We start from the raw sequence: 26564 nt of genomic DNA on the forward strand, positions 1-26564 counted from the left end.
ACGTTCTTCACCACTGATGCATGAAGAAATCAAAGTGTGATCAAAGGACGTATTTAGGGATACGAAGGTCACCAGAGTGGACTTCAAAACTGAATCGAGGGACAGACCAAACTCTGGAGGATCAGCTGAGGCACAGGAGAGGGGATGGATGGAGCTTTCCATGGGAAGTTCGGCTAGGCTTTTCACTTTTTAAAATATATGTATATGTTTTTTAACTTAAAAACAGATTTTTTTTTAAAAAAAGGAATTGCCTAGTGGGGAAGGGAAATGGTGCATTTATTCCCATTTCCCCAGGCACCAGGTGGGTGCTGCATTAGCAGTGAGCAGATCGAGTCCCCAGAAACAGGCCCATCCTGTCCTTCTCCCTGTTGTTTGACAACAGACAGTCCCAGGCACACTGCCTTCTATTTTGGGGTGAGTGTGTGTGTGTGTTTTAATAAGAGAATGCCAGTGTGAGTAATGTGAGGTGTAGCCTTCTGTCCTAGCTGGCTCCAGGCCAGCCAGACACGAGAAAGAAACCTAGCTGTCTCTTCTAGCCAGAGTGGTCCCTGAAGCAGGACAGGATAGAGACATGGGCAGAGGAGGCTTGGGCGTGGAGCGATGACAGGTGTGAACTGCCACAGCCTGCCGTGCTGGCGGGGCTGGTCAGGGAGCTCGCCCTCTGCATGGCAGCAGCCACCTCTCTGAAGCCCGCCCTCCCCAGGCAGCATCCTGTCCCTATCCCACCGTTTGTGGCTTTTGTTCCCCAGAAGGAGGGCTGGGAGGCGCTGGCTCAGACCCCCTGGCCCATGGCCTGGGTGCAACGCATGCCTGCCTTCACCAACAAGCACCTAGGACCCCGTCTGCCCAGCACTGAGCTGGGTGCTGGGGCTTCAAGTGTGGCCAATAAAGGTGGGGAGGCGGGTGGAGAAGGTCAGGATCAGCGATGGGAACTGGCCACGGTGTTAGAGTGCATGGACAGACACATGGACACCGATTTGCCCTCCTCTGCTCCCCCTCCAAGGGGAAAGTCAGGGGCGGGGTGGTCGGGGGTACGGTCTACCAGGTTCTCTGCCAGAAAGGGTTTTGCAGTCGAATGTGGCCAGAAACCTGCTCTTCTCCCCTTTGGAGGTTCACCATGCACATCAGCATTCTGAAGGCTCAGAGAGGGCTTGAAAGGAGACACCTGTCTGACTTGATGCCTCTGTCTCTTTGCTAGTTTGCAGTACACATGCAGTGGTCCCCCCACCATACCCGTGAAAGATACATGTTCCAAGACCCCTAGTGAAGGCCTGAAACTGGATATAGCACCAAACCCTGTAGATACTATAATAGTTTAATTTGTAAATTAGGCACAGTCAGAGATTAACGACAAAACCTAAAAATAACATAGAACAATTATAGCAATATATTAATATAAAAGTTACAGGAATGTGGCATCGTTAAGGAAAATACGGGCTCCTTGAGCATGAGCACTGCGGTGCCTCCGCAGCGACCTGACCACCGAGAGGACTACTCAGCGACTGAGGGGCGGGGCGCCAGCACCGCGTGGAGACGCTGGCAGAGGGCGCGTCCACCGAGCAGGGCGGGCAAGAGCTCGTTGTGATACTCAGAAAGTCAAGCAATTTAAAATGACGAATTGTTTATTTCTGGAATTTTCCATTGAATGTTTTTGGATTTCGGTTGGCCACGGGTAACTGAAACTTTGGAAATAAAACCGCGGTGAGAGGGACCCCTGTACATGCTGGGTAAACTTCTCTAGTGCACTGGTCTCGGCTCTGGGGGGTTGGCCTGCCAGGGGACATGTGATAATGTCTGTCATCTCCGGTAGCCACCATGCAGGGGAAGCGCGGCAGGCCTCCAGCGGGTCCGGGCCAGGGATGCCGCTAATGTCCCGCTGCGCTGAAGCACAGCCTCCTGAGCCCTCCGCCAGGCATTACCCAGCCCCAGTGTCTGCAGTGCCAGGATGGCGAGGCCGGGTTCTAGGGTGGCTCAGAACACCAGGTTGGCACTGCTCAAGGGTCACTGGGCGACAGACGATGGCCCGTGGAAATGAGGAGTGGCACAGACCATGCAGAACACCACTCTTTGGCTCTGAGACCCACCTTTCATTTTCCCCCCGACATTTGAATGCGGGGGTGGGCAAAGTAGGTTTACAGTTGTGAACACATGAAGCACAGAATTTATTCTTGTATTATAATTTATTAGTTCTTGTATTATTTTCCATATGAACAACTGTAAACCTACTTTTGCCCCATCCCTGTATCTGGAAGTCAGGTGCACCCTGCAGTCTGTGGTGTATCCCAGTTTAATTAGAAACGGTTTTTTTTTCTTTCTTCATGTGCTTAAAATAAGGGTGCTTCTCTGTTAGTGCTATCTCAGATTTGCGAAGTTACAACTTGTTAGAGTAGGGCCTCCAGCACGGGCGTCTCCTCACCAGGCTTCACTCTGCGGGCTCACGGAGAGCCGAGAGCCGGGAGGAAGGTCCCTCCGCGGCCTGTGATTGGGGTCGCTCTTCGCTCTCTGCTCTCCACCCCGGGGCAGGAACACGCTCCAGCTCTCCATCCGCTCTCTGGGGTGGAAGGGAAGAAGGCCCACAGGGACCCAGGATGTTTAGACATCTTCCCTAAGCTGTTTTTAACCTAAACGTCATAACGAGAATGAAGTAATAGCCACGTTGGTTTTCTCTCTACAGGAAGCACTGGGTTTTTTGCAGCCATTCTCTCATTCCATTTCGCAAGCAGCTTTCAGAAGATTGAATTTCATTGTGGGGAGAGAAAGAGTCTCAGTGAGAACAGGAAGTTGCTTACAGAGAGCGCTGTCTCATCCTCATGGTCCTGAGGTTGCTGACCCCTCTCCCGGAGGCCACTCAGGGCCCTGGATCCAGCTGCTTTTGCTCGGCTTATGCTTCACAAGCAGCAGTAATGGCATTTCAAACCTTTTCATTAAAAAAATGTGCCAGGTGCTGTTCTCTGTCCTGGGGAGGTAGCCACAGATGAGCCAGGCCTGTGTGGTCCCCACTCCCAGGAACCTCCATCTAGTAGGGGCGATGGACCAAACCAGCACACGTGAAATACTCCAGGTTTCCCTTGTATTTCCAGTGCAAGGAATGAGAACAGGGCGGAGGGCCTGCAGAGTCGGGGAAGGTGCCAGGAAGGAAGGGAGAGCACAGGGGAAGCTTTGAAGACAGTGAGATGAGTAGGCGTGAGATGAGTAGGTGTGCGGGGTGGTGAGGTGGTGAAATGTGCTGGGGGGGGGGGCAACTAGTGCAAAGACCCTGGGGCAGGTGTGATCTTGGCGTGTTTGAGAACAGAAAGCAGGTGATAGAGGAAGGTGTTCAGATTTCATTCTGAACGTGAGTCAGTGTGGCAGTAAAAGCAAAATTCAGCGGAGATGTCTTACCTTCATGAGAAGCTGCCTTCCCGGAGCAGCTGGGCAGCCTGGGGCTCTGTCAAGACTGCTCTTGGTTAGCCATGATGGGGGTTGATGTACTTACCTCAGGTAGTTTGCAAGGTAGTTGGGGAGGGGGTGAGGGCAATGTGGAAAACTCAACCACATTTATTGACCATGGACATCCGATAGGGTCTCTCCTGAAGAACTTGGAAAATCAGGGCAGGAACAATGTCAGTGAGAACCATAAGTTAGCCCAGCCAAGCTGAGGCAGCCTCCCCTTCCTGGACTTGGGGGTGTGGTTTTTTTTGGCGGGCTGGGGGGGGGGGGGGGTGGTGAAGAAGGCTGTGGGGCACTTTTACTTTTGAGTTATAGCTTCCAGAGCTTCTGGAGAGGGCCACCTACAGGCAGAATGAGGGAAGCACAACCATCCTGGTTGCCAGCTGGGAAGAGAGGGCTGAGAACTCCCAGAGCTCCCACAAATTGGATTCCACTCTCCGAATAGGGCATGCTGGTAGGGTCCATGCTGGGCTGCTGGGCCGGGGGGTGTTCCCTCTGGCATCCTTTATCACTGGAGCTGTGGGAGCTGTGTTTTTTCATCAGCCTTGGCTGGACACAGTTAACATCGGCCCTTCTGGGTGAAGTCCACAAGTAACATTTAAACCCAAACAAAATACCTAAGGCACTATTAGGCAACCACTGCAAATGTTAAAAGTCATCTTTGGGTTGGTTTATATGCAGTGTGAAGTGCTGATTTGTAGAGGGAGAAATAGTAGCAGACAGAGGAAAAAATGAGAGTGAAAATGAGGTTCTGGGCGTTTCCTGTGTGAGTCACTGGGGAGAAGGGGTGGCCGTGTGCAACTGCGTGTCCCGTAGAACTGTCTACAGCGACGGGAATGTTCTGCGTCCACACTGTCCGAAGTGGCAGCCACTGGGCCAGGCAGTTAATGGGAACTGGAAACGTGACCAGTGTTCCCGAGAAACTGCATTTTTAATTTAGTTTAACTTAATACCTTTTTTATTGGGGAATAATTTTAGATTTACAAGAGCATTATGAAGACAGTACAGAGAATTCTTGTACATCCTTTACTCAGTTTCCCCTGATGCTACCATCTCACATAACCGTGGTACATTTGTCAAAACCGAGAAAGGAACATTGTGCATTACTGTTAACAAAACTAGATTTTATTTGGTTTCACCAATTTTTCCAGGATTATTCTTTTTCTTTTCTAGGATCTAATGTTGAATACCACATTGCATTTAGTTTTTATTTAATTTTTTATCCTCACCCAAGGATGTGTTTATTGATTTTAGGGAGAGGGGAGGGGGGAGGGAGAGAAAGAGAGGGAGGGAGACATCAGTTGCCTCCTATACTGGGGATCGAGCCTGTAACCTAGGTATGTACTGGGGATTGAGCCTGCAACCTAGGTATGTACCCTGACCAGGAATTAACCTTTTGGTGTAGGGGACAATGTTCTAACCAATTGAGCCACCAAGCCAGGATCTATTTAATTTTTTAGAGTTTAAGTAGCCACCTGTGGCTAGCAGCTACCTCTTCAGTCTGGGCAGGTGTGGAGAATGAATTCCTTTCTGAGCTTCTGGGCCAGGGATGTGCATTGAACTTGCATTTGTGTGTGTGTGTGTGTGTGTGTGTGTGTGTGTGTTTAAGATGGCGGGATCCTTTCTTGAGTTTCCCTTGGGGGGAGGGGGTCATCAGCAAACCTGTGTTCAGGTTCTGACTTTGCCCAGTGTTGGCGCTTGAACGCACTGAGGGTGGATCATCCTCAAATAAGCAGCCCGCCTCCTGCAATGCCAGAGAAGCCAAATCAAAAGGGACCAGGGAAAGCCTGCCTTTGAACCTGTGGAGCCAGCAGGAGTGTGTGCAAACAGACAACGTGCCTCCCCTGAGCAGAGGACCTCTGGGGAAGGGTCCCCAAAACCAGGACTGCACTGGTTCCACACTTTCTTCTCTAGATCAGGAAGCCCTGAACACCTGTCCTCTCCCACACAGGAGCAGAGCGGGCCCTTGCTCCAGAATCAGCAAGCTGCCAGGCCCTCAGGCCCATCCCACCACCGGCTTTAGGGATGGCCATGGCTTCACCGGTTGGAAGAGGCTTGCATGTTCCTTTAGAAACAGTGTTTTCATCTCCAAGGCCCAGGGGGCCTCACAAAAGCCAGTTTAGTGTTTGAGGGCCTGGGGAAAAGCCCCAGGTTTTTGCCACTCACAACCACAGGGACAAATAAATGTATTGTGAGTTCTGTTGTGGGGAATGCAGTTCACATCTCAGACAACCAGGGGAGACAGTAGGGAACCAGTGACCAGGCAGAAATTTCCAGACCAGAAGGGTATAGATGTAAAACTCCTCCTCTGAACAGGCCAGGCTAGGTGTGCACATACCTGGGAAGGTAAACGTGATGGCAGAAGAGTGACTTCCAAGCCGTACTGGGTGCGGTGGTGGCTGTGGGGGACGAGGGCACAGCATCTGCAGGGACATGAGCACACAGCTGGCCACTGTGTTTGCCTGACTTCAAAACCTGCTTTCCGACAGCTGCCATCGTGATTCCCAAAGTGGGTGCTGTGGTATTCTGTGTATTCTGCCCACAACAGACCCTGTGTCCCTCCAAGTATAGGACTAGTGCCACCGGTGGCCTCGTTGGAAATTCACAGAGGACACCCACATGTTTTAAAAGGCCTCCTGTAAACGAACGAGTTTAAATCTGAATAATGGGGGCATTTGTCCCAAACTCTTTGGACCCTTTACCTTCACTGCTTATCATCATCATAATAAACATCCCACAGATCGGGGTTGCATGTCTCTGCAGAAGAATGGTCTCTTCCACAGTGTTGAAGACATGATGGGAGGGAGGGTAGCGGGGCAGAGATTTCAGGAACAAGGCCTCTGGGTACCCTGGGGTCATAACCTTGGGAAAGAAGTTGCTGTGTTTATTCCAGAGAGAAGAGAGACTCAGCCAGACCTGAAGGAGGCAAGAGAGGCGTGTCTGGGGATGATTTTCTTGCTTGGAAAAGCACATCTGCTGTTTGGGTGTCTTAAGGGAGTGGGGACCTGGACAGGGGGCTTGGAGAGTGGGGCGGGCAGTGCTGGTTGAGCGAGCCCTTGGGGCGGTGAATCCCGGGCAGCAGAAGTTGCTGGCCCCTCTCTCTTGCTTTGTGTGTCTCTCATCAACCCGTCCTGCATTTCTTTTTTGCTTGTCACCACTTCCCTCTTCTTCTACCCCTGAGGACCTCCTCCTTCTCCCTTCTACCCAAACACCTGCCCCTTCCTGTCATTATACATCTCCAGGCTCCCTCGGTGAGTCTGTGTAACTGCCCACAAAGAAGAATCAAACATGTGCTGTGTGTGCTTACACTTGTATCTGAAGTTACTAAAGTTACTAGATAGAGCTTCTTGTTCCCTTTTCTTATCTCAAAAACAGCTAATTTGGCATTTTACATTTTTTCTTGTGTCCCAAACTCAACTATGTCCCTTATGGTTACGAGTGCTCTTTGATCAATTTTATTTTATCCCCCACCCCCCAAAGCTGGAGGCCTCCAAAACACCCATTCCAGCCTCATTAGTTCCGTCCCGTGGTAAACCTTGATGAGCTGGGAGCCTGCAGGATGGGCATGCCAGTGAGGAGGGCATGTGGGTGAGCCCTGACTGTCCCGGTCCCCACTGATCATTCTGAGTGAAATGCAGCAAGACAGGGCGTCAGAGGGGAGCTAGCTGCTGTGTGGGGAGAAATGGTTGAATGGAAAATTATTTTTTCTTTCCCAGTAATTGTTTTGACATGAGCAGTAATTAGCCAACAGCTGACAGCCCAGAGCCGAAGCGAGAACAAGAGCATGGATTAGGGGCAGAATGCCCTGCGCTAGACAGCTCCTGGCTGCCGCCAGCACGGGCCAGCAGCCTGGGGACACTGGGTGCAGGCGGAAGGGAGCAGTGGGCTGAGGGTGCACCTGAGGTGCTGTGGAGGGCATAGGGAGAGGTCAGCAGGGCAGAGCTGGGCATAGCCTTGGTGTGCCGGGATCCCACCCCATCAGAGGCAGTGACTGATTCCCAGCCAAGGCCTGCTCAGGTAAGAACGTCCATGTTTTGTTGTCGTGGTCACGCTGAGTGGTGGTTCTGTTTTTGTTGTCATGGACAGAGTTTAGGGTCAGGGCAGTGTAGCCCTGTGCGATGAACTGGGAAACGTACCTCCTGTCTCTGTACTGTGGTGCAGGCCGTGCCCAGGAGTTTCTGTGTTGAGAGTTTGAATGTGTTTGCTCATCCAACCATCCGAGTTCAGGGCTTTCGGAGGCAGGTCATTTTCCAAAGTTCTTACTCATTTTGGTGTTTCCTGGTGTCCTTTAAAACTGTTTTTGATGATTTGAACCTTATGGAAGGTTTTGTATTTATTAGCATAGAATATAAATCATATGTTCCTGCACTAAAAAAATCTCTACTCGGTTAGTTATGCTTATGTTTTCTTTCTAATTCCCAGTTTGAGCGTTTGTGTTCCCTTTCAGTCTCAAATTACACTGGCTGACCTGCCTTTTGTATCATTGTGACCCTTCTGCAACCCCTCCCGCCTCCCTGCCCCGCCAACCTAACACACAGGGAACCAGCCAGCCTGGTCAGTGTTGCCCTGCTGCTAACTCACGGATTTCCAGTGCCATTTTATATTTCTGTCTCGTGTTTTCCTTTGCTTTATCTCATTGGCTTTTGATTTTTTTCTAAGTTTTAAAATCGAATGTTTAGTTCATTTATTTGTATCTGTCCTTGGCTTTGGTAATGAAATAATTAAGGCTATAGATTTCCCTCCAAATATAATTTAGGCTTTGTCCCATTTGTTTTTGCTATGTTCTTCCTTATTGTCTTCTACATATTGTGTAATTATTGTTTTAAATTTCTCTTTGACCTGAGATTATTTGACAGGGCATTTTCTTAAACTTCTAAGCATCAGGGAGTTGGGCAGATGGGGACTTGTGTATTTGTTCTTTTATTATTAATATCTACTTTTATTACTTTCTGCTCAAAGAATGTGGCTTGTGTTCTTTATGCCCTTTGCAATTTATTGATACTTTGCAAATTTATCTGTGGCTTACATATGCCCAACTTTTTCTTCCTAATGTTCCATGGCCTCTTGACAAAAGATATTATCTTTGTTCTCAGGGTATTATGTTTCATACATCTAATTCAATCAGCTCTTTAAATTAAATTACCAAGATTTTCCACATCCTCACTTCTGTCTTCTAATCAGTCACAGTCTGAAAGCAGTACACGCAGCTTTCCTACCGCTCTCTTCAGGTTTTTCCAGCCTTGTATTCTTTCCATTTCAGTGCTATGCTGCTTGATAGGGGACATTTCTCGAATGTTACGCCTTCAGCTGAGGTGGTATTTAATGTCAGCCAAATGTCCTTGGTGCCATAGCTTATGCCCATGTGAGTAGATTGCCCTTCCCACTCCCCCAGCCCCCCGGCAGGCATGGCATTCTCTGAAGCTCTGAGAATCCTGGTCCGCTATTTACCTGGGGACTCCTGGGTGGTTTCAGCATTTGACCAGCTGCCTGAGGGGCAAGTTGAAACAGGACTGTGGCTGCTCACGTGGGGTTGATTTATTTCTTGTTGCTTCCCAAGCCACTGCCCTGGGGGCCAGCCCTGTGCTCACCCATCTTCAGAGTGTGGGGCCGACCTTGGAAGTCAGGGAGCAGCCCAGCTGCCTGCAGGGTCTGCTGAGTTTGGCTCCGTCCGCAAGTGGCCCTGGAGTGTTCACTGCAAGCAGTGGAGGTGGGGGCACCCCCAGCATGAGGAAGGATCTTCATGGGTAGCCTTCATCACCCCATTGCTGCCTCCTGCCCTGGCCACTCCAGATGAGTAGGGGTTGCTGACTTCTAGTCCTCCCCTCTGCTCCCTGCCACACGGCGGAGCACTCTGCACACAGCTGCGATCTGGACATCGGTGTGTTCCCCTCTCGCCAGCACAGTACCTGTGTTGTAGCCCTTCCTCCAGCAGGCTTCCCTGGTCTCCAGTGATCACGCAGTCTTGGGGTTCAAGGCAACTGGATTCAGGAACAAGGCAGGAAAGATCCCTCTCCCCACCTCCCACCTGTTTTCAGGAAGGCCTTTAGAATTTACAGATCCATTTTGCAAGTACTGTCTCATTTGATTTTCATCCCAACAAAGTAGGTTTGGTGACTGAGTGGCCTTACCCCCATTTTGTGGAGAGGAGGCGGAGGCTCACTGAGGAGGAGCCACTCCTGAGCTCACTGCAGTACCCTGAGAGCAGCACCTCCTTCGGGAACTGGGAATGCAGGGCCGTGTTCCGTGCTCGTGAGGTCGGCTGTGCTACCGGCCAACCGGCCACTCCCCACTCCGTTAGCTCACACTGGGAGCATTAGTGAATGTCACAGGGGCAGAATTTTAGAGCCCTGGATTTTTTTCCTTCCTTAACCTTGGGAAAACTGACTCAAGAAGGATGTCCTATTATCACCCAGCTATTAATTGGCAAAGCCAGTTGTCATGGAAACCAGTAAACAAAGTCCTCTTTTCATTATGGCCATATCACACAGGGCGGAGAGGGTGCAGAGGGCCTCAGAGAGAGGTTTGTCAGGGGGTTACAGGATGAGGCCAGCGGGGCCTCCTGACTCCAAAGAGAGAGACTGGATCCCTGATTTGTGCCAACAACCACCAACGATGTGACATTTTCAGTGATGGCCATTGGCTTATCCTGGTCTCTCCTCTTTTAAGCACATGTTTTCCCTCTCTGGTTCACAAGGAAACTAGGCCCCCAAGAGGTCAGTAACTGGGTGCTGGGGATTAGGGAGATGCTGCCAGTCTCTGTGAGTGCTGGTGAGAGGCTGGGAGGTGGTCCAGCCGCCAAGGCCTCCCAGCACCAGGCGTGTGGTGGGGGCAGGGGCTGCGCTGCAGAAAGCCAGACATGCCCATCTGTGGCCAGCCAGCACAGCGTCTCAGCAGTGTTTCTGTCCCCACAGTGAATGGATACCACGCGTCAGGGACCCCAGCGCACCCTCCCGAGACTGCCCACATGAGTGTCCGCAAATCCACCGTCGATTCCCAGGTGAGAGGTCCTGTCGTGGGAGGTAGGGGTGGGTGCTGATGCAGGATCGGGGCGGTGTCATTAACGCGAGTGCATAGTGGGGGTGAAGCTGGCTACAGACAGCCCACTTCTGCCCTGCGTAGTTGGTCCCTCTGGGTCATTGCCATGCACCATTGTTGGGGGAGAGCAGGCAGCTGTGGTTTGCTCGGTTTCCCCTAGACGCTGGGGTGGTGTGGAGTCAGGGAGGATGATGGGCTATAGATGCTTTAAGAGTCGGGGTCCCTCCTGCTGTCCAGATCCCTGATGCACAGAGACTTGGTTTTCCATGACTTTGAGAATATGGACGAGGCAGGTCATGTTCCTTTTCTGCACGTCCGCTCCTGCCCCAGACCTGACCCAGAGTGGGATTTGTGAAACATTCAGTCACAGTCAGTGATCCGGCGTGGAGACGGCACGGGACTGGAAAGGAGTGGGAGTGTGTTTTACGATTCCCAGACTGCTTTTGTTTACACATCACCTCGGTGGGCACTTGTGCAGACACACGAGGTAGGTGGCAGTGCCATTCCCATGTCACAGATGAGGTCACCAAGGCCCAGCCTGGCTAAGTGACTCGTGCAGGTTGACGTGATCACTAGGCGGCCAGGCTAGACCCCGATGCCGAGCCCCGGGGCTCTCAGTTGCAGTAAGCTGTGTCCAGAGGACTGAGACCTGGTCTCCCTTGGTCTCTTCGTAAGTTATCTATAAGATGTTCTCAGTGAAGCCTCCAAACCCCATCGATCCTTTCTGGGAATTGAAATGCCACGCCCCCAGGAATGGTGGTAGTGGTGGTGGTGGTGGTGGTGGTGACAATGACAACAACTGCTTGTTTGCAACAACAAGTATGCACTGGTCACTGAAAGGAAGACCGTGGGGTCAGCTGCTGGGGCCCGCCCAAAGAGAGCGCTTAGCTTTAACGCAGGCAAGAGCACTTGTTTTCAGAAACGCAGTTACGTTGTTGTCCAGCACGCTCAGCACTGGGCGCAGGGTGAATTCCACTAAAACTCTGGGAAAGAATCTGGACATTTGTGTGGGCCAGGGCTTCTTGGACTCAAGATTCATCCAGGCCTCTTGTTAGAATGCAGATTCTGGTTCAGGAGGCCCAGGAAGGGGTCTGAGGTTCTGTGTTTCCAGCCAGTGCCTGGATGATGCTGCTGATGAGGCGGTGCGCCATGGGCAGCGAGGATCTAGGCGCAGTCGATGGCGCACACTCCTGCATGTGGGCCCCTTTCTGTCCCCTGCCCATTGGCTCACTTCAGGGCGCCAGCCCTGTGGTGTCCTGCCCAGCCCCCGCCGGCCTCCTCCAGCCAGCCTCTGGCGGCCTGACTGAGGGATGTCTTCTGAGGAGACATCAGCCTGGTTCTGCTGTGGTTCACCCACCCGGGGAAGGCAGGGCCGCCCTGGGCTCCCTCAGGAAGAATGCCGGAAATAACCCACCCCATCAGTCTCCTCCCTTCCCCAGCAGAGCACAGCTCGCCCACCCCAAAGCACTGTGAAGGTGTTGCTCAACCACTTGAAACAAAACACATACTTATAACAGCCGTCTCAGAAGCCACTAGACTGTGTGCGCCTTAAGCCTTTGACCCGGCAACTCCCTCCCAGCATCTGCCCTTGGGATGTGCCCAGGGATTCTGATTTAGGTGCGAAGCGGTTCACCCAAGCAGCGCTCGCGGCACTGCACCCAGCCTAACTGTCCAGCAGCAGGGGATGCGTGAGATGGCCTGTGGCACCAGACATCCTGCCTGCCGGTGACATCGTGCAGTCGTTAAAAAGCATGCTTCTGAAGAAAACTTAATAATTTAGGGAAATGCCAGGGCATAGTATTGAGCAGGAAGAGCAGGACACGGATGGCACACATAGGCAGGCTCATCTGGGGCAAGAAATCTCTGTGTGAGGAGGCAAATGGCTGGACGAAACGTAAGCCAGGCACTGAGAGTGCTTCAGCCTGCCCCTGAGACTGGGATTCTCCTTGGGACATTTGGCAGTATGTGGGGACATTCTGGCTGTCACAGCTGGGGTGAGGGTACTGCTGGCCCTGAGTTAGTAGGGGTCAGTGATGTCACCAATGGCCCCACAGTGCACAGGACGGCCCTGCCACCGAAGAATCACCCGGTTTGAAGTGATGGGTGGTGCTGAGGTTCAGAAACCTAGGTCTCGGTCATTTGAATTTGCTTTATACTTTCCCTTATTTTTCAAATTTCCTGAAATGAACACATTTTACTTTTATAGAAGGCAGATAGAATGAACATTATTAAAAACAAGAAGAAGTTAGAAGGGAGGTACCAGTAATTAGGGATGCGGCGAGGGTCAGTTCTGGGGACCCAGGCCTGGGCAGGCCACGACTGTGCAGGAATGGTGGAGTTTGGGATGGTCATGCTGGCGACTGTGTCCTCAAAGTAACAAGAATAAATAATGGAGTACATGGAGAGAACAAATACGCATCCAGGCACAGGTTCCCAGGACTATTGCGTGAGGTAGAACAGCGTCCTCTCAGGCTGTGTAAGGGCCTGTGAGCCTGCAGTGTGGGCTGCCCCCTAAGGTGCTAGAGGCCAGTTGTGGGAATAGGAGAAGCAGCTTTGGCATTTACAGAGAGCGCTACCAACAGGTCACCCCAAAGGATGCACAGCGCTCTCCCACCTGCATGGTATTTACTCACACAATCCCAGGCTGTCTGTTATAATTAACCGTTATGACTTAATATTTGAAGAATGAATGAAGGAGCAAATGAACACATGGCTATTTGCAATGCAGGTTGGGGGTGGACAAAGTAGCTTGTTCAAACCCACTTTGTGTGTTTTTCCTGCTACTTGGTAACTGCCTCTCTCTGAACAAACTCATCAGGAACATTAGAATGTCAGGGGTGGTGGGGGTAGACAATGTACCTAATCTTTATGGAAACCCAGTGTGTCCCCACTCTGCCCTGTCCTGGGCAGGACTGATGGCTGGGTGTCCAGCAGCCCCAGGATGCCTGCCCCTCCTCCCAGCCCTGGGAGGCCTTCATGGCAGCACAGGTAGTGGTGATCTGGCACCACCCAGTGGAAGGTTTTAAGTCTGCAGGCCTGGGCAGGCTGCCTGGGTACTGGATAAATGGGGCCCACCTGGTTGGAGAGGCAGGGGAATCAAAGGCTGATAGTCTTGCTAGCCTTCGTAGAAGCACATCCTAGCCTGTCCCCTGCCTGCCTGGCTACCTGGGTGGCTAGGGGGGAGGCTGGAGTGGTTGGAGACCCTCTCAGATCCCTTAGCAGGTGTAAGGAAGGCAAGGGACCTGCCCACCAGTGCCCAGACCCTTTTGTGACCCACCTTTTCATTGTTGGGGCCTCCCTTGAACTTCCCCCCAAGAAGACACAGGAGGGGAAGGGGAATGGGACTAAGGGCTTTGGAACTTGAGGGACCCATGGAGAGTAGAGTTGGAGATCGAGGAGGAGGTGAAATACTGAGCGCTCATCTACTTCACCCTCCCCTGCCCCACCCCCTTCGGTGACACGCAGTCTGTTGAGTGTGCCCTTCTCCACAGACAGATGTGGCCTCTGCTCTGGTGGAGGCTTATAGCTGGTGCTGAGAAAGACAGGAGATAAATGATTGTTTCCTGTCCTCAGTGGTAACAGCTGAGGGCAGGGTGTGCTCCAAGGCCCCGGGGCTGGCGGGGTGGTGGTGAGTGGGAGTGGGGATGTCAGGGAAGATTCCTTTAGGAAAGATACTTAAGCTAAGACTGGAAAGGAGCAAGGGCTCAGGTTGGCAAATAAGGAAGCACATTGCAGGTGAAGGGAACAGCACATGAGGGTGCCTGGAGGCAGAAAGGAGAACCATGCTTTCAGAGGGCACCCAGAGCCCAGATCGGGCTGTGGTTCACTCACTCAGCGGGTGGGGGAGGGTGGGAGGTAAGCCTGGAAGCACCGCACAGGCCTGCTATGGGGACCTCGGTTTTGTCCTGACAGTACCTTGGAGTCGTTGAGAGGGTTCATACTGGACCCTACCTGCCCAGACAAGGAGGCAGGGTGGTGAGGACACACAGCATGGGGGCTTGCAGAAGCAGTTGTGAGTGGCCCCTGACCCCCGACCCCCACCACAGTCCTCCAGGCACTGCTGTCACCTCTCTGCGTGGGCCGGTCCCCACCGCACAGCAGCAGCAGAGTGGCTCAGGCCAGGCGAGGAAAACAGGCGGAAAGCAGGTAGAATCCAGGCGGGGGGGGCGGGGGGGATTAAAAAAGGGAGGGAAACTTTCTAGAATCATTGGCAGAGGAAAATAAAAAGAAAAAACAACACTTTAATTACAGACTTTTGCAAACATTTATAGAAGTAGAAGGAATACTCTAATAAAGGACAGTGGACCAGTCATGTAACTTCAACAATTATTTAGCCAATCTTGTTTCATGTATGTTCCCAGTCTTTCCCCCCCAGCCCTCACTGAGTCATTGTAAAGCAAATTCCTGACATATTACAGTTTTAGCTGTAAACGTTTTATAATGTTTCCAAAGGGGAAGACAACCGCGATACCGTTAGCACACTTAAGAAAACATTAATGCAGTGATATCATCTGATACATACAGTCCATGTTTCAAACTCCCCAGCTGTCCTCAGGGCGGCTGTTGTAGCTGCTTTTCTCCTCCATCCAGGGTCCACTCAGGTTTTACCCATGGATGCATTGGTTGCTTTATCGCTTTAATTTCTCTTTTTAAAACATCTTCGCTGCGATAAAATTTACATAGCATGTAATTCACCAATTCTAAGTGTGCGAGATGCAGTGGTTTTCAGTGTGGTCACAGAGCTGTGCCGTCCTCATCACACCCAGTTCCAGAACATTCTCACCACCCAAAAAAGAATTTCCTTAAGCCTTAGGCAACCACTGATCTGCTCGCTGTCCCTGCGCGTTGGCCTGTTCTGGAGACTTCACGTACACGGCACCGTACCATGTGCGGTCTCTTGTGTCTGGCTTCTTTCACTTAGCTCACTGTAGCAGCCCTTTATTCCCCCTTTTTTGTTTTGTAGCCAAATACTATTCCATCGCATGGATTTAATGTTTTATTCTACATTATCACTTTAGTCTAGACTGTAATTGCTATGCGTGTGTTCTTTGTCTTTCCTCGAACTGACTTTTTGGGGTCAGAGTCCAGGTCCGCCGTCTGGCAGAAGGACGTGCATTCTTGGTCTAATTGCTTCCTTTTGCTGAGACTCGGGTTCCGCAGTTTGGCCACGAGCACCACCCGGGGCCTGTGGAGTGCTTCTCACCGTGTGTCTGGAGACACACACTCCCAGGTCACCACCCTGCAGGGTGATGCTGAGTTTGAGCTCTCCCGTGATGTGGTGATGACAGATGGCTCCTTCACAGGGGAGCCTTTCTGCTTTTTAATTTGTCGGCAGTTGGTGGGGTGATAGGGTGAGGCTTGTGCCTGTCCTGGTCCCTAACCTTCTCTTCATGGAGAGCTTGGAGCATCCTTGATGATTGATCACAGCCTGAATCCACGTTGACGTTGACGTTTGCACATGGTGATTTTCTAATTCTTTATCCACCTCCAATTGGCATTTTTCTGTAAAGAATGCTGCCATCCCCACCCCACCCCTCTTTATGTTCATGCTCCTATCGCCCCAAATTGACTTGTGGGGGCCCCGTTAAGCTGACTTCTGTGTCCTGTTATTATATCACCCCGTTTTCCTTTTCGAACACTGTCGAACCTCCCAGAACAGTAAGCTATTCCAGGCCGCCTGATGTGTGGGCGTAGCCGCTTCTCAGGGAGCCCGAGCTCCGCCTATCAGGGATAGAAACCAACTTCCCACTCATAGGTGTTCCCCTGGGACTGAGGTGTCCTTCCTTCTGTGCCTTCCCGTGGAGTGCTGCAGGGCAAACGTGTGTGTGTGATATACACATATATATGGTGCATGTATGTGGCATGTTTATGTGTCTACGTGTATGACATCAGAGCCACAGGCACAGGTCATCAGCAGCAAAGGCAGAGACCACCTCAAAGAACCTGCAGTCCCCAGTCTGCACAGCTGATGGGGCAGAAATGGAAGGGGGCCCCCACACTTAGAGCACCATCCCCTCCTCCCCACCGCCATCACTTATACTCCTGGCCCAAGTTACAGGGTGGAGGTGGCCCCTGTGTCCAGCCTCATTCCACAGAGCCTTGGACACAGTGGTTCCACAATCAGTGTTTGTGGGGATGGAGGTCTTTCTTGACCTCTGCAGAGACATCTGGAAGATGAGAGATCACCCCAAAGTGGAGAGATGGCAGGGGACAGAGGAAGGAGTTCCTCAGGCTGGGCTTCCAATGCCCTCTCTTTACTTGCCTGGTGGCCCAGGCAGGTCAGGTGGCTCCTGCAAGCCTCAGGCTCACCATCTGTGAAACAGAGACAAAGCCGCTGAACCTGCTGGTGCTGTGAGGGTTAAACTAAGTATGTCAGGGGCTGAGCCTGACACCCGGCCAGCAGGCCAGTCTGCCAGGTAAGCCAGCGCTGGGTGGCAGAGCTTCCTTCTGTCCTGGTCGTCCCCCTTGTCCTCCGCATCCCCATGAGCAGCCACAGCAGCTTCGATACACAGACCCAGAGGCTGTTGCCGAGGCTGCCAGAGCACTGGCCACCCTTCCTGGGGGCCTGGAGTGGGAGTGAGGTGGGGGCGGGGGTGGGGGCCATCTGTCAGCCACAGGGAGACCCCTGCAAATGGCAGGACCTGTCCCAGAGACCCCCCCCCCATTCTCCCTCTGTGCACAGCTGCCCCTTGAAGAACACAGTGTGGAGGGGGCTTTGGAGCGCTGACCCCTGCACACTCAAAAATCCACGTATAACTTTTAACTCTCCAACACCCTGGCTACAGTCCATCAGAACTCGGGAGGTCATGGGTCCAGGACCCCCGTGGATGCCCAAACCCACATGTATGCAAGCACTATACGTAAAGTGGCATACATACAGCCTGTACTTTGTATTCGAGAGTTCCCAGCCATGGATTGAAAATATGCACGGTTTGAATTCAAGGATGTGAAACCCGGATATGGAGGACTGACTGTGTATTTATTGAAAAAAAAATTTCACATTTAGGTGGACGGTGCAGTTCCGATCCATGTTGTCATGGGTCACCTGTCTTGGCTGGGCCAGTGCCTCTGCATGAGGGAACCTTCCAGAGCTCTGCAGCTGGCCCTTCCTTCCCTTGGAGAGTGGTGCCCAGCTAGCGCCAGGCAGCCTCTGTCCGCCTTCCTCCACGGCAGCCCGGTCCTACAAGTGCCCGGGGATGGAGCCGATAACCTGGGGTGTCCAGGGCGGGTGCGCTGGACACGCTGCTGCGTTAACAATGCTGAGTGAAGCTGTGATTGCTCACCAGCCTGCCGTTGCCCCAGCTCCGGTTAGGGCTGCGAGAGGGGCTGCTGCCGGAAGTAGGGGCCTGATGGCACGTAGACCACCATGCCTCCAAGGGACGTCCCCAGACTCTGCCAGAGGTGCTGGCCCGCCTCAGCCCTGCCAGATCAGAAGCTCTGGGAGATGCAGCTGGGACTCGATTTGGGGCAAATTCCTGAGTTAATTCTGATGCACCCCAAAGCTTGAGGACCATTGATAACAGATGGTAAAACTGAGGCTCAAAGAAGTCACATGAGGCGGCAGGACGTGAAGGCCAGTGAGTTCATGTTCTTGCCTGTGACACGAATGAGCTGTGAGGTCCTTTTTGTCTAGGCCATCTTGGGAATCGATTTTCACTAGTTGACTTTCCTCACCAGCCAAATGGGTCTGGAAGGGGCGGAGGGGGGGGGGGGGAGGAGGTGGCTGGAAGCAGGCAGGCAGGCAGGCTTCCTGAGCTGCCTGATTAGCAGATAGGTTCCTGAGGTGGGGCTGGCCTGCTGGAGCAGGGCTGAGCCAGGATGGGGGGCTGTTGGGTCCCCGGGGCTCGCTGGAGAAGCCCCTCCATGCTTTTTCTGGGACTTTACCTGTAAAATCCTGACAGCCACTTCCTTATATTCCACTACAGAGAGAATGAGGACCTACATACTGTGCCACAGACAGTGCCTTAGGGGCGAGCTGCTTCCCAGGCCATTGTGTGGCTCAGCACAGCAGCCGACAGCATCCCTGGAGACCCTCTTGAGTCCCTAATGTGACTGCTGACAGCGCGACAGTGAAGGCCGTGCATTGACCCTCCCCTTAGGGTCATGGGCCCCTATGACCAATTCGGCAGTTTCCGCTGGCCGTCCTCAATTTTCCGTCCCAGAACCATCCTCAAACAAGGGCCAGCTGCTAAGGGCCCATGGGTTCGGACGTACTGTGGACCCTGGTTTTCTTACTGGCAATGGGAAGACACAAAAAGGCAATTTAAAGTCAGATGAAAGCTGGAGCTCAGCTTTCCGCTGAGCAACCCCCCTCCTGACTTTCAGGGTGGGAGAGCTGCAAGGAGGGGCAGTGCCCCAGTGGGCAGGGCGCACCTGTAGGGTTTGATCTGTCTGATCCTGAGGCTTCAGATTAAGATGTCAGGTTCTGAATGCTCCGTGCCAGGAGGTGGGGGCCTGCAGTCTACCTTAACTCTCTGCTCCCCAGTGGGTTCTGCAGGTTCAGGCAGCAAGCTGCACACGGAGCCACTTACCAGCAGAGGGCAGCTGAGGGGTTAACTCCCAAATCACAGCCGGAGAAGAGAACAGCCTGGTCTGGAGCAGTTTCCCAGAGCTGTCAGCCCAGCACAGGAGCAGCGCAGGGTCAGGGGTACTCCCTCCTGCCCTGTCCCAGAATATGGTGACTTAGGAGTAACGGCAGGCTGACCGTCCCCAAACTTCCCCAGCACGCAGCTTTGAACCAATCCCAGCACCTTCAGGGAGCGCAAAAGGAAAAAGAGTGTCCAATATGGAGAACAGCTTTGATGATCCTTCTTGTCTCTCCCTCCAGAATCTGGGATCCTCATCACCAGGCAGAAAGCACAGCAAGGAGAACACCCTCACGGTAAGGGCTCCCTCGGAGTGTCCACTGGTTGGGCGGCAAACTGGGGCTCTCAGCCACAGCTGGGCTGTTGTCATGACAACGTAGACAGCCCATGAGTAGAAGTGATGCCCAGCCTGGAATCTAGGAAGTTCCAAAGCTTGGATGTAGCCAAAGTTCCCCCCGGGTCCCCCTTTCTGTCAGTTTCACAGCTCACTTTTCTCTCTGGGGAGCTGGTGGAAGGATGAAGGTTGTGTGATGCAGAAGCCATTTCTGCAGGGCGGGCAGGGGTGGGATGAAGGGGGTGGACTGTGCTCTGTGCAAGTGACGTGGTGCACAAATTACAGCCATGGCAGGGTTGCTATGGGCGGGGTAACTTCTGGAAGATGTTAAAGTTAAAAAGGAAGAGGACAATTCCTAAGAATAGAGTTCCCGGGAGTTCCTGACAGCAAGCAAATAGCTTCTGCCTGGAGTAGCCACCTGCCTCCCAAGGCTCTTCCAAAGCCCACCCAACCCCGATGTGCAGGCTGAGAAGGACCCCCTCACACCCATCGGCCCTATGCCTGGGGATGTTGGGTGCTGGGCATCAGTGTCCCCTCCAAGTGGGCAGACAGGCGTCCAGGTGCTGAAACAGCCTGGGACCCAGAGATGGGAGCAGTATGGTCCCCGCTGTGCCATGCTGACACAAGCACAGCAGAGCTGGGAGAAGGCAGTCACTCCACCAGGCTCCATTACACACACTTCGGAGCAGCTCTGGCGGCTCTGACAGCCCCCAGGCAATGAGCCCAAGAGTGGGTTGGCTCCCTTGGCTCGTGCAGGCTCAAAACCCAGCTTGGGAGGGGAACCAGGGGTGGGCAAACAGTAACAACAATAATCGCTGCCACTTCTATGTGCATTTAAGACGCACAAGTAGTGGGGTGCTCACTTGGCTCTCCACTCACTGGGTGAGGTGGGGGAAATGGGACTGATGTCGTGTGGTGATTGCACACCAGGGCTCTGAAGCCACAGTGGCAGCTATGGGGCCTGTCCGCCGGCAGCAGCCTGGGACAGGTCTCTCTGTGTCTCTGTCTTGTGTCCACATCTGTGCCACAGGGAGGGTGTAAAGACAGAGTCCATGTGTGGTAGCACCTAACACAAAGCCTGGCACTAGTAAGTGCTGAGTGCACACTCATATACTCATCACCCTATTGACAGATGAAGAAACTGAGGCACAAAGCCATACCCTGCCCAGGGCCATACAACCGGGAACATTGGGATCCCAGACCTGTACTTTCACACCTCACCCTGCCCCTGCTACAGAAACTGCCTCCTGAAATGGTCTGCTTTTGAGCTGCATGATCATGGGCAAGGGACTTAACCTCTCAGTGCCTCAGTTTCCTCACCTGTGCCTGAGCTCACACTAGGTCATTGCAAATGAACATTCTCGCTCTAAAGGCTCAGGACACCAGCACACCCCACAGCTGTCCTCATCCCCCTCCACTGCCACAGCCTCCCTCTCCCCAGACTTGACCTTCCCACGCACCCTCTTTTCTGTCTGTCCACCAGGCCTGTCAACTGAGGGGCTCTGAGCATCAACGCTATTGACGTTTCAGGTTGGGTAACTCTGCTGTGGGCATGGAGGGAGACAAAGTCACCCCATGCCGTGCGCTGTAGGGTATTTACCAGAATCCCTGGCCTCTACTCACCAGAAGCCAGTAGCAACACCTCCCCTGGTGTGACAACCAAACATGTTTCCAGGTTGCCAGATGCCCCCACTGCAGGGGAGCAGGGCAGAGTCACCCCAGTAGACAGCCATGAGTTTACTTCATGGTATTGTGAGGTCTGCCGACAAAGGCTATCCCACACTTTGCTGCTTCTCTACCTCACTGCGCTGCTCCAAGCCACCATCACACCTACTGGTCCCTGCAGCGTCTCGCCTAGCAGCTGAGGTCACCTGCATTCTCCCACCAATGCCTGTTCTACGCTGCAGCCAGACACTTCCACAGCTCCCATGCCAGCGCGGTCCCCTGTGGCCTCAGTGTCATCTGCTCCCTGACTGGCTCCCGGCCACATGAAGCAGCATGTTCCCAACCATGTGGTGTGCCCCAGAGGCTGGGGCCGTTTTCCTCTCTGCAGCATTCTTCCCCTCCCACCCTCTGTCTGACTCTTAGTACTTAAATAGCATTCCCTCTGAGATTCCCCTCCACATAGTCCCAGCACCCCGTGCTTATCCCAGTGGTAGATTCATCCCAAAGTATGGCAATTACTTACTTACTTGTACTCCTTCCTCACGAGGCTGTAACACCGAGGAGGGTAGACACTATGCCTTCTGCATCTAGACTGTGGTCATTGCACCGAGAAGCATTTGCCGAGCATCGTCAGGTGCCTGTGCTGTGCCCGGTACGAGGGAGACAGCAGGAAACAGTGGTCTTCCTGCCTCATGGAGCAGACAGTCTGGCAAGGAAGAGAGACGCCAAGTAAACAGTCACGAGCAGAGCAATTACAAATGTACATGTACATGGTGCTGGGAAGACGTGGTGCAGTGCGTGGCGCCAAGCGGCCATCCTGCGAGGCAAGCAGACGGCCGGTACTCCGGGCACAGCAAGCATTGTTGTTGAGACTTGAGCTCTGCTGTCAGTCCTCTCCATTCAAACACTGTCATCCTGTGATCCTCGGCTTCCTCATATACAGTGAGTGGGGTTGCTCAGAAGATGAAATGAGAATGCCTGCAGAGCTCTAGGGAGGGTGCCTGAGTAAGGGCTCTGCAGGAATTCCAGAGTTGTTACAACTGCCTCCTGGGGGCAGAAAGTGCAGTTCTGAAGGTGCCCAGCAGGGGGTGCAGGGCTTTGTGAGGATTTTGAGAGCTGGGAATGAGAAATCCCCAAACCAGCCCACAGAGACAGGAACAGCCACCCTGGGAGCCCCCCACCAGTCCATCCAAGGACCAGTCCCCACAGAATGGCAGAAGCCACAAGAGGAATGAGACGCATCCTCCCTGATCTCCTCTCCCCCCACCCAGCTGGCTCTCCCGCAGGGGTTGCTATGGGGTGGTTTGGGGGGCCCCTTGCCTCCAGATCCCTGACAGGGCACTAGAGAGGACACTATACCACCCCAAGTGCCTTCAGCCTCCAACTTCCATGGTTCTTGATACCCAATAGAATGTCAGTTAATGTATCACTAAGTTGGGTTGAAATTTTCATGGACAAATCATCAAGTAAACTAAAGATGGACCGTGGTCGCCATTATTTGATGAAACGAGACTAGCTGAGACAGGAAATGAGGACTCTGTGAAACTGTGGGCTCCACCCCTGGCTTCCAGGATTGCTGCAAGAGAGACCCACACCACAGCTGTGGTCAGAGGCCTGGAGGAGACTCCCCCCGGGGCATGCCTTGGGGCATCACCCCAGAAGGAGGGCTGGGAGGGTGTTGCCTGCTCCTGGGCATAGAGAGGCGGCCCTGCCCCCTCTCTGCAGGCCTGCCCCCACGCAGGTTCCTGCAGGCCAACCACACCTTGGGTCACTGTGGGTGCAGTGTTGCAAGAAAACTCTCCCCCCTGTTTGGGGGTGCCTCGGGCTTCCGCCTCGGGCTTCCACCTCGACCTTGGTGGAATTTGGTACTGCTCATCTCCGGGGATCTCGGGGTCACTCACACCCCTGACCCTTCCTACCTTGTCGCGCTTCCCTCCAGAGTGGGAGTCTCCTCTGGGACTTCAGCCAGGTGTCAGCATGCGGGAGGACGGGCTCCTTTCATTGGCTGGACTCGCCCATGCTCTCCTCCCAGGACAGGGTTGGGGGTGGGCTAGATTTATTTCCCGCCACCGTGGAGCCCCTGAAACAACCCATGGGCCTGACTCAGCTGGCATAGGAGTTGTTTTGGCTTACATTGTTGATGTTGCTATTACTCGCCTTGAGTTAATTTGCCAACATTTCAAATTTGAGACACTTCATAGGAGATTCCCAATGTTAAGCTTCTCTCGGGTCACCACCTAACCTGACAACATTGGACTCCTCGTTCTGGCTCTGTAACAGGAGGCGGGAGCAATCTGCTCCTTGGAGATAGCGATCTCCCTAGACTCCCCTACCCCTTCCTGACTCGGAGGCTGGTCATTTTCCCACCACTGAGAGGCTGTTTCTGTGACCCACAGGCCCCTCACTTGCTGTGAGAGCTGCCACATTGGAGTCAGTGGCTTCTGTTCAGAACCCCGGGGGGTTGCTGCCCTGTTCCTGCCTTGACTGTGTGACAGCCCCCACTTCAGCAGATGCTGGGCTGCAATGGAGGGTCCAAGACGGACGGGGCTCAGGCCCAGCGAGGCCCTGCGGTTCCCACAAAGAACAGAGTAGCTGACACCATGGGAGGGGACCTGTGCTTAAAGCAACATCAGCAGGACCAGTGAGTGGCAAAGCCACTCCCACTGAACAGAGAGAATGGGAAAGCCCGAGACAGGCCCCAGTAGTTCCGCACTGCACTCTCCAAGCCTGCACCTGGATTCTAATTTTTAACCTCTCTGTTTGTAGAATACATTTTACGAGATAAAATTTACAGGGTCGCTTTTCACCCCAGACCTTCAGCCACATAATTCCTTTCCCTGGAAGCAAATGGTATAATCAGCCTGCAGAAGTATTCTGCATGTAAATAACACAGATGGTGGTGTACCATAAATATTCTTCTACGCCTTGCTGCCCCTACCCCACTGTCTGTCCTGACACATCTTCCTCCTCAAGCCACAGGAACCTTCTCTGTCTATCACCACGGGTACGATTCCCGTGGGTGCTTGTGTGTCTCATGCTTTGTTTAACTGTTGCCCTGCTGATGGGCAGTGGAGCTGTGTCCAGCCTTCTGCTATTGCAGGCAGTGCCGTGGTGGAAAACTTGGTCCACACATCACTGCACACCTGTGCAAATACATCTGTATGATAGACACTTCAGAATGCAGTCACTGGGTCAAAGGCCCTGGAAGTTTGCAGCTTTGATGGGAACTGTTACTCTGCCCTCCAGAGAGCTTGTACCAAAGTCAGCCAGCAGCTCTCAGGTGGGTGTGAGTACTGGTTGTCCCCCATTTGAAATGTTGGCTGCTGGAACATCTCAAGATCCCCATGTGTGTTCTATCGAGCCGGCCCTGAACGGAGGCCTCTATAGTGCTGTGCCGCAGGCGCACAGCCTTTCCCACTTCTCCCAACCTTCCCACCAAGTCGTTTTCTTCCCCATTCTGTGCCCTGCAGATAAACTGTGTGACCTTCCCTCACCCAGACACGATGCCGGAGCAGCAGCTGCTGAAACCAACAGAGTGGAGTTATTGTGACTATTTCTGGGTAAGTGGTGGCTCAGTTTTCCCCGCATGGTGGCCCTGAAGACCACCAGTGGACACCCAGGAGGGGCGTGAGGGGCTTGGTACTCGCAATAGGGGGGCCTCTCCTGTTGGAACCTAAAGGGCTGGTGACAGATCGAGCATACAAGGCAGGAACTTAGGGCCTCTTGGAATCCAGGTCATTCTGTAAGTCTCAGAGAATTGGTGGGGTTTTCATTTGTGGGAATCCAGACACCCTGGGCAGAAAGCAGGTACACCACAGGGCCGCCTTCTCTGCTGTTCAGTAAAGGTAGGAGGCGAGAGTCAACTTCAGTAAATGAATGTGGGCTCCAAAGCTGCTCTGTCACACTTGTAGGTGACCTTGAACAAGGGCTTTACCCCTTGGGCCTCCCCATTTCCAATGAAGTCACCAGGAGGTAGGGCTCCAGGATCTGTAGCTTTGAGGATTCTGTGGTTCCAGGACGTCTGCACATTGTTTCATGGGCACAGAGTCTCTGTTTCGTCAGATACACAGAGCTCTGGAGTAGGCGGTGGCCACTCCAGGCCACTGACCTGCACACTTAAATGGCTTCCATGGTAGCCAAACTGGTGACCTTTCAGTTTACAGGACGACACTCCAACCAATTGAGCCACACCAGCCAGGGCCCAAATTGTATACACACATGCACACGCGCGCACACACACACATCTTTGGCAAAAACTTATGAAGGAACAATAAGTAAAATTACAAAATAAAAACATTTTTTCACAAAAGGGGTACCAAATAGATCATCACCCCTTCTCAGATTTGCTAACCAAGTATTAGATAAAAGTGCTTCTTTGTTTTTATGAAATCACTATGCATTAGATATTCAGTGGTCCCTCTTGCTCTCAGAAGGGGCAACTCCTGCTGGCCCAGCTGTGTTTCTTCCAGGTCTTCTGAGGTCTATGCAGAGGCAGCAAACTCTATAAAAGGGTCTCTGGCTTTGGCATCAGAGAGGCCTGGGTGGGGGAACTCAGAGGCGAGGGTCGGCAGGGTTCAGAATACAAGACTTCACAGGCCCTGTAAGCACACTGGGGTTTATTCTGTTTGCAGCAGGAAGATACTGGAGGGCTGTTGGCAGAAATGTGATGTGATCTGATTTCTGTGTGTCAGGCAGGGAGGACCGTGAACCGGCAGGGGTGCAAGTTAGCAGGTGGGCACAGGACACCAGGAAGGAGCCATGGAGATGGAGAAAGGACCTGGGTTTGGAGACCTCACCCCTAAAAAGGAAAGAAACAGTGTTCAGGGGAGAGTAGCTGGAGCCCCAGGAATGGGACCCAGGGGCCTGGGGATTGGCGTGTGGGGGTTGTGTGGAGGTATTCAGCAGCATCTAAAAGCTCACCCCATGGGAGTTAGTCCTCACCTTCATTCAAGGTCTGCAAGGACCCTGAGGTGCACTCGAGCGGTTTGTCTCCCTGACTGTCCAGGCCCTTTCCTCTCAGAGAAAGCTTTCTGCCCACACGGTCAGCAAAGCCTACTTCTTCAGGCTGGTTTCTCCCGGGATGGAAAGTCACTCAGCATATTATTCATCCTATATGGGGGCAAACTGGGACCCAGTATTTCGGGTAATTTTTCTTTTGCTTCTTTATCAAGATGTAGCATTTACATGATGAAAGGCACAAGTCCTAAATATGCTCGAGAGACTTAATTGGCCAGAGCAGCCCCACGGTGACGGGGTGCACTCCGGTGGTAGCGACCTCCCTGTCACGAAAGGTGCCACAGTGCAGTCAGAGGGCCGCCAAGGCGAGGGCCGCACGTTGGGAGGGAACACCACAGGGTGTCTGTAAAACCTTCCATCTGCTCTACAGGGGTTTTCTCCAAGCATCACTGGCCCCGTTCCATTCCCCTCCCTTAAAATGTCCATTCTGGGATCTTAGTGATGTAGCCCACTCCTGTTTCAGGGGCGGGGCCCAAGGACACAGCCTAGGGGAGGAGACC

The 26564-nt window shown here is 52.9% G+C and overlaps 1 protein-coding gene across 6 annotated transcripts in view; it reads left to right on the plus strand.

The window, feature by feature from the left end:
• The window catches only part of GAS7 (growth arrest specific 7), a 207048-nt gene that overhangs the window by 153250 nt on the left and 27234 nt on the right, over positions 1-26564 (plus strand). For 5 of the 6 annotated variants that reach the window (XM_028534591.2, XM_036032995.1, XM_028534592.2 and 2 more), the window contains exons 4-6: positions 10341-10426; positions 19292-19345; positions 24519-24608. In XM_028534591.2, coding sequence (XP_028390392.1) covers positions 10341-10426; positions 19292-19345; positions 24519-24608 — 230 coding nt within the window. Of the gene's footprint in view, positions 1-7064; positions 7447-10340; positions 10427-19291; positions 19346-24518; positions 24609-26564 lie in introns of those variants that run through there. The other variant, XM_036032996.1, reaches the window with a different exon arrangement.

Source organism: Phyllostomus discolor, chromosome 8 (assembly GCF_004126475.2).
Source record: "Phyllostomus discolor isolate MPI-MPIP mPhyDis1 chromosome 8, mPhyDis1.pri.v3, whole genome shotgun sequence".
NCBI lineage: Eukaryota > Metazoa > Chordata > Mammalia > Chiroptera > Phyllostomidae > Phyllostomus > Phyllostomus discolor.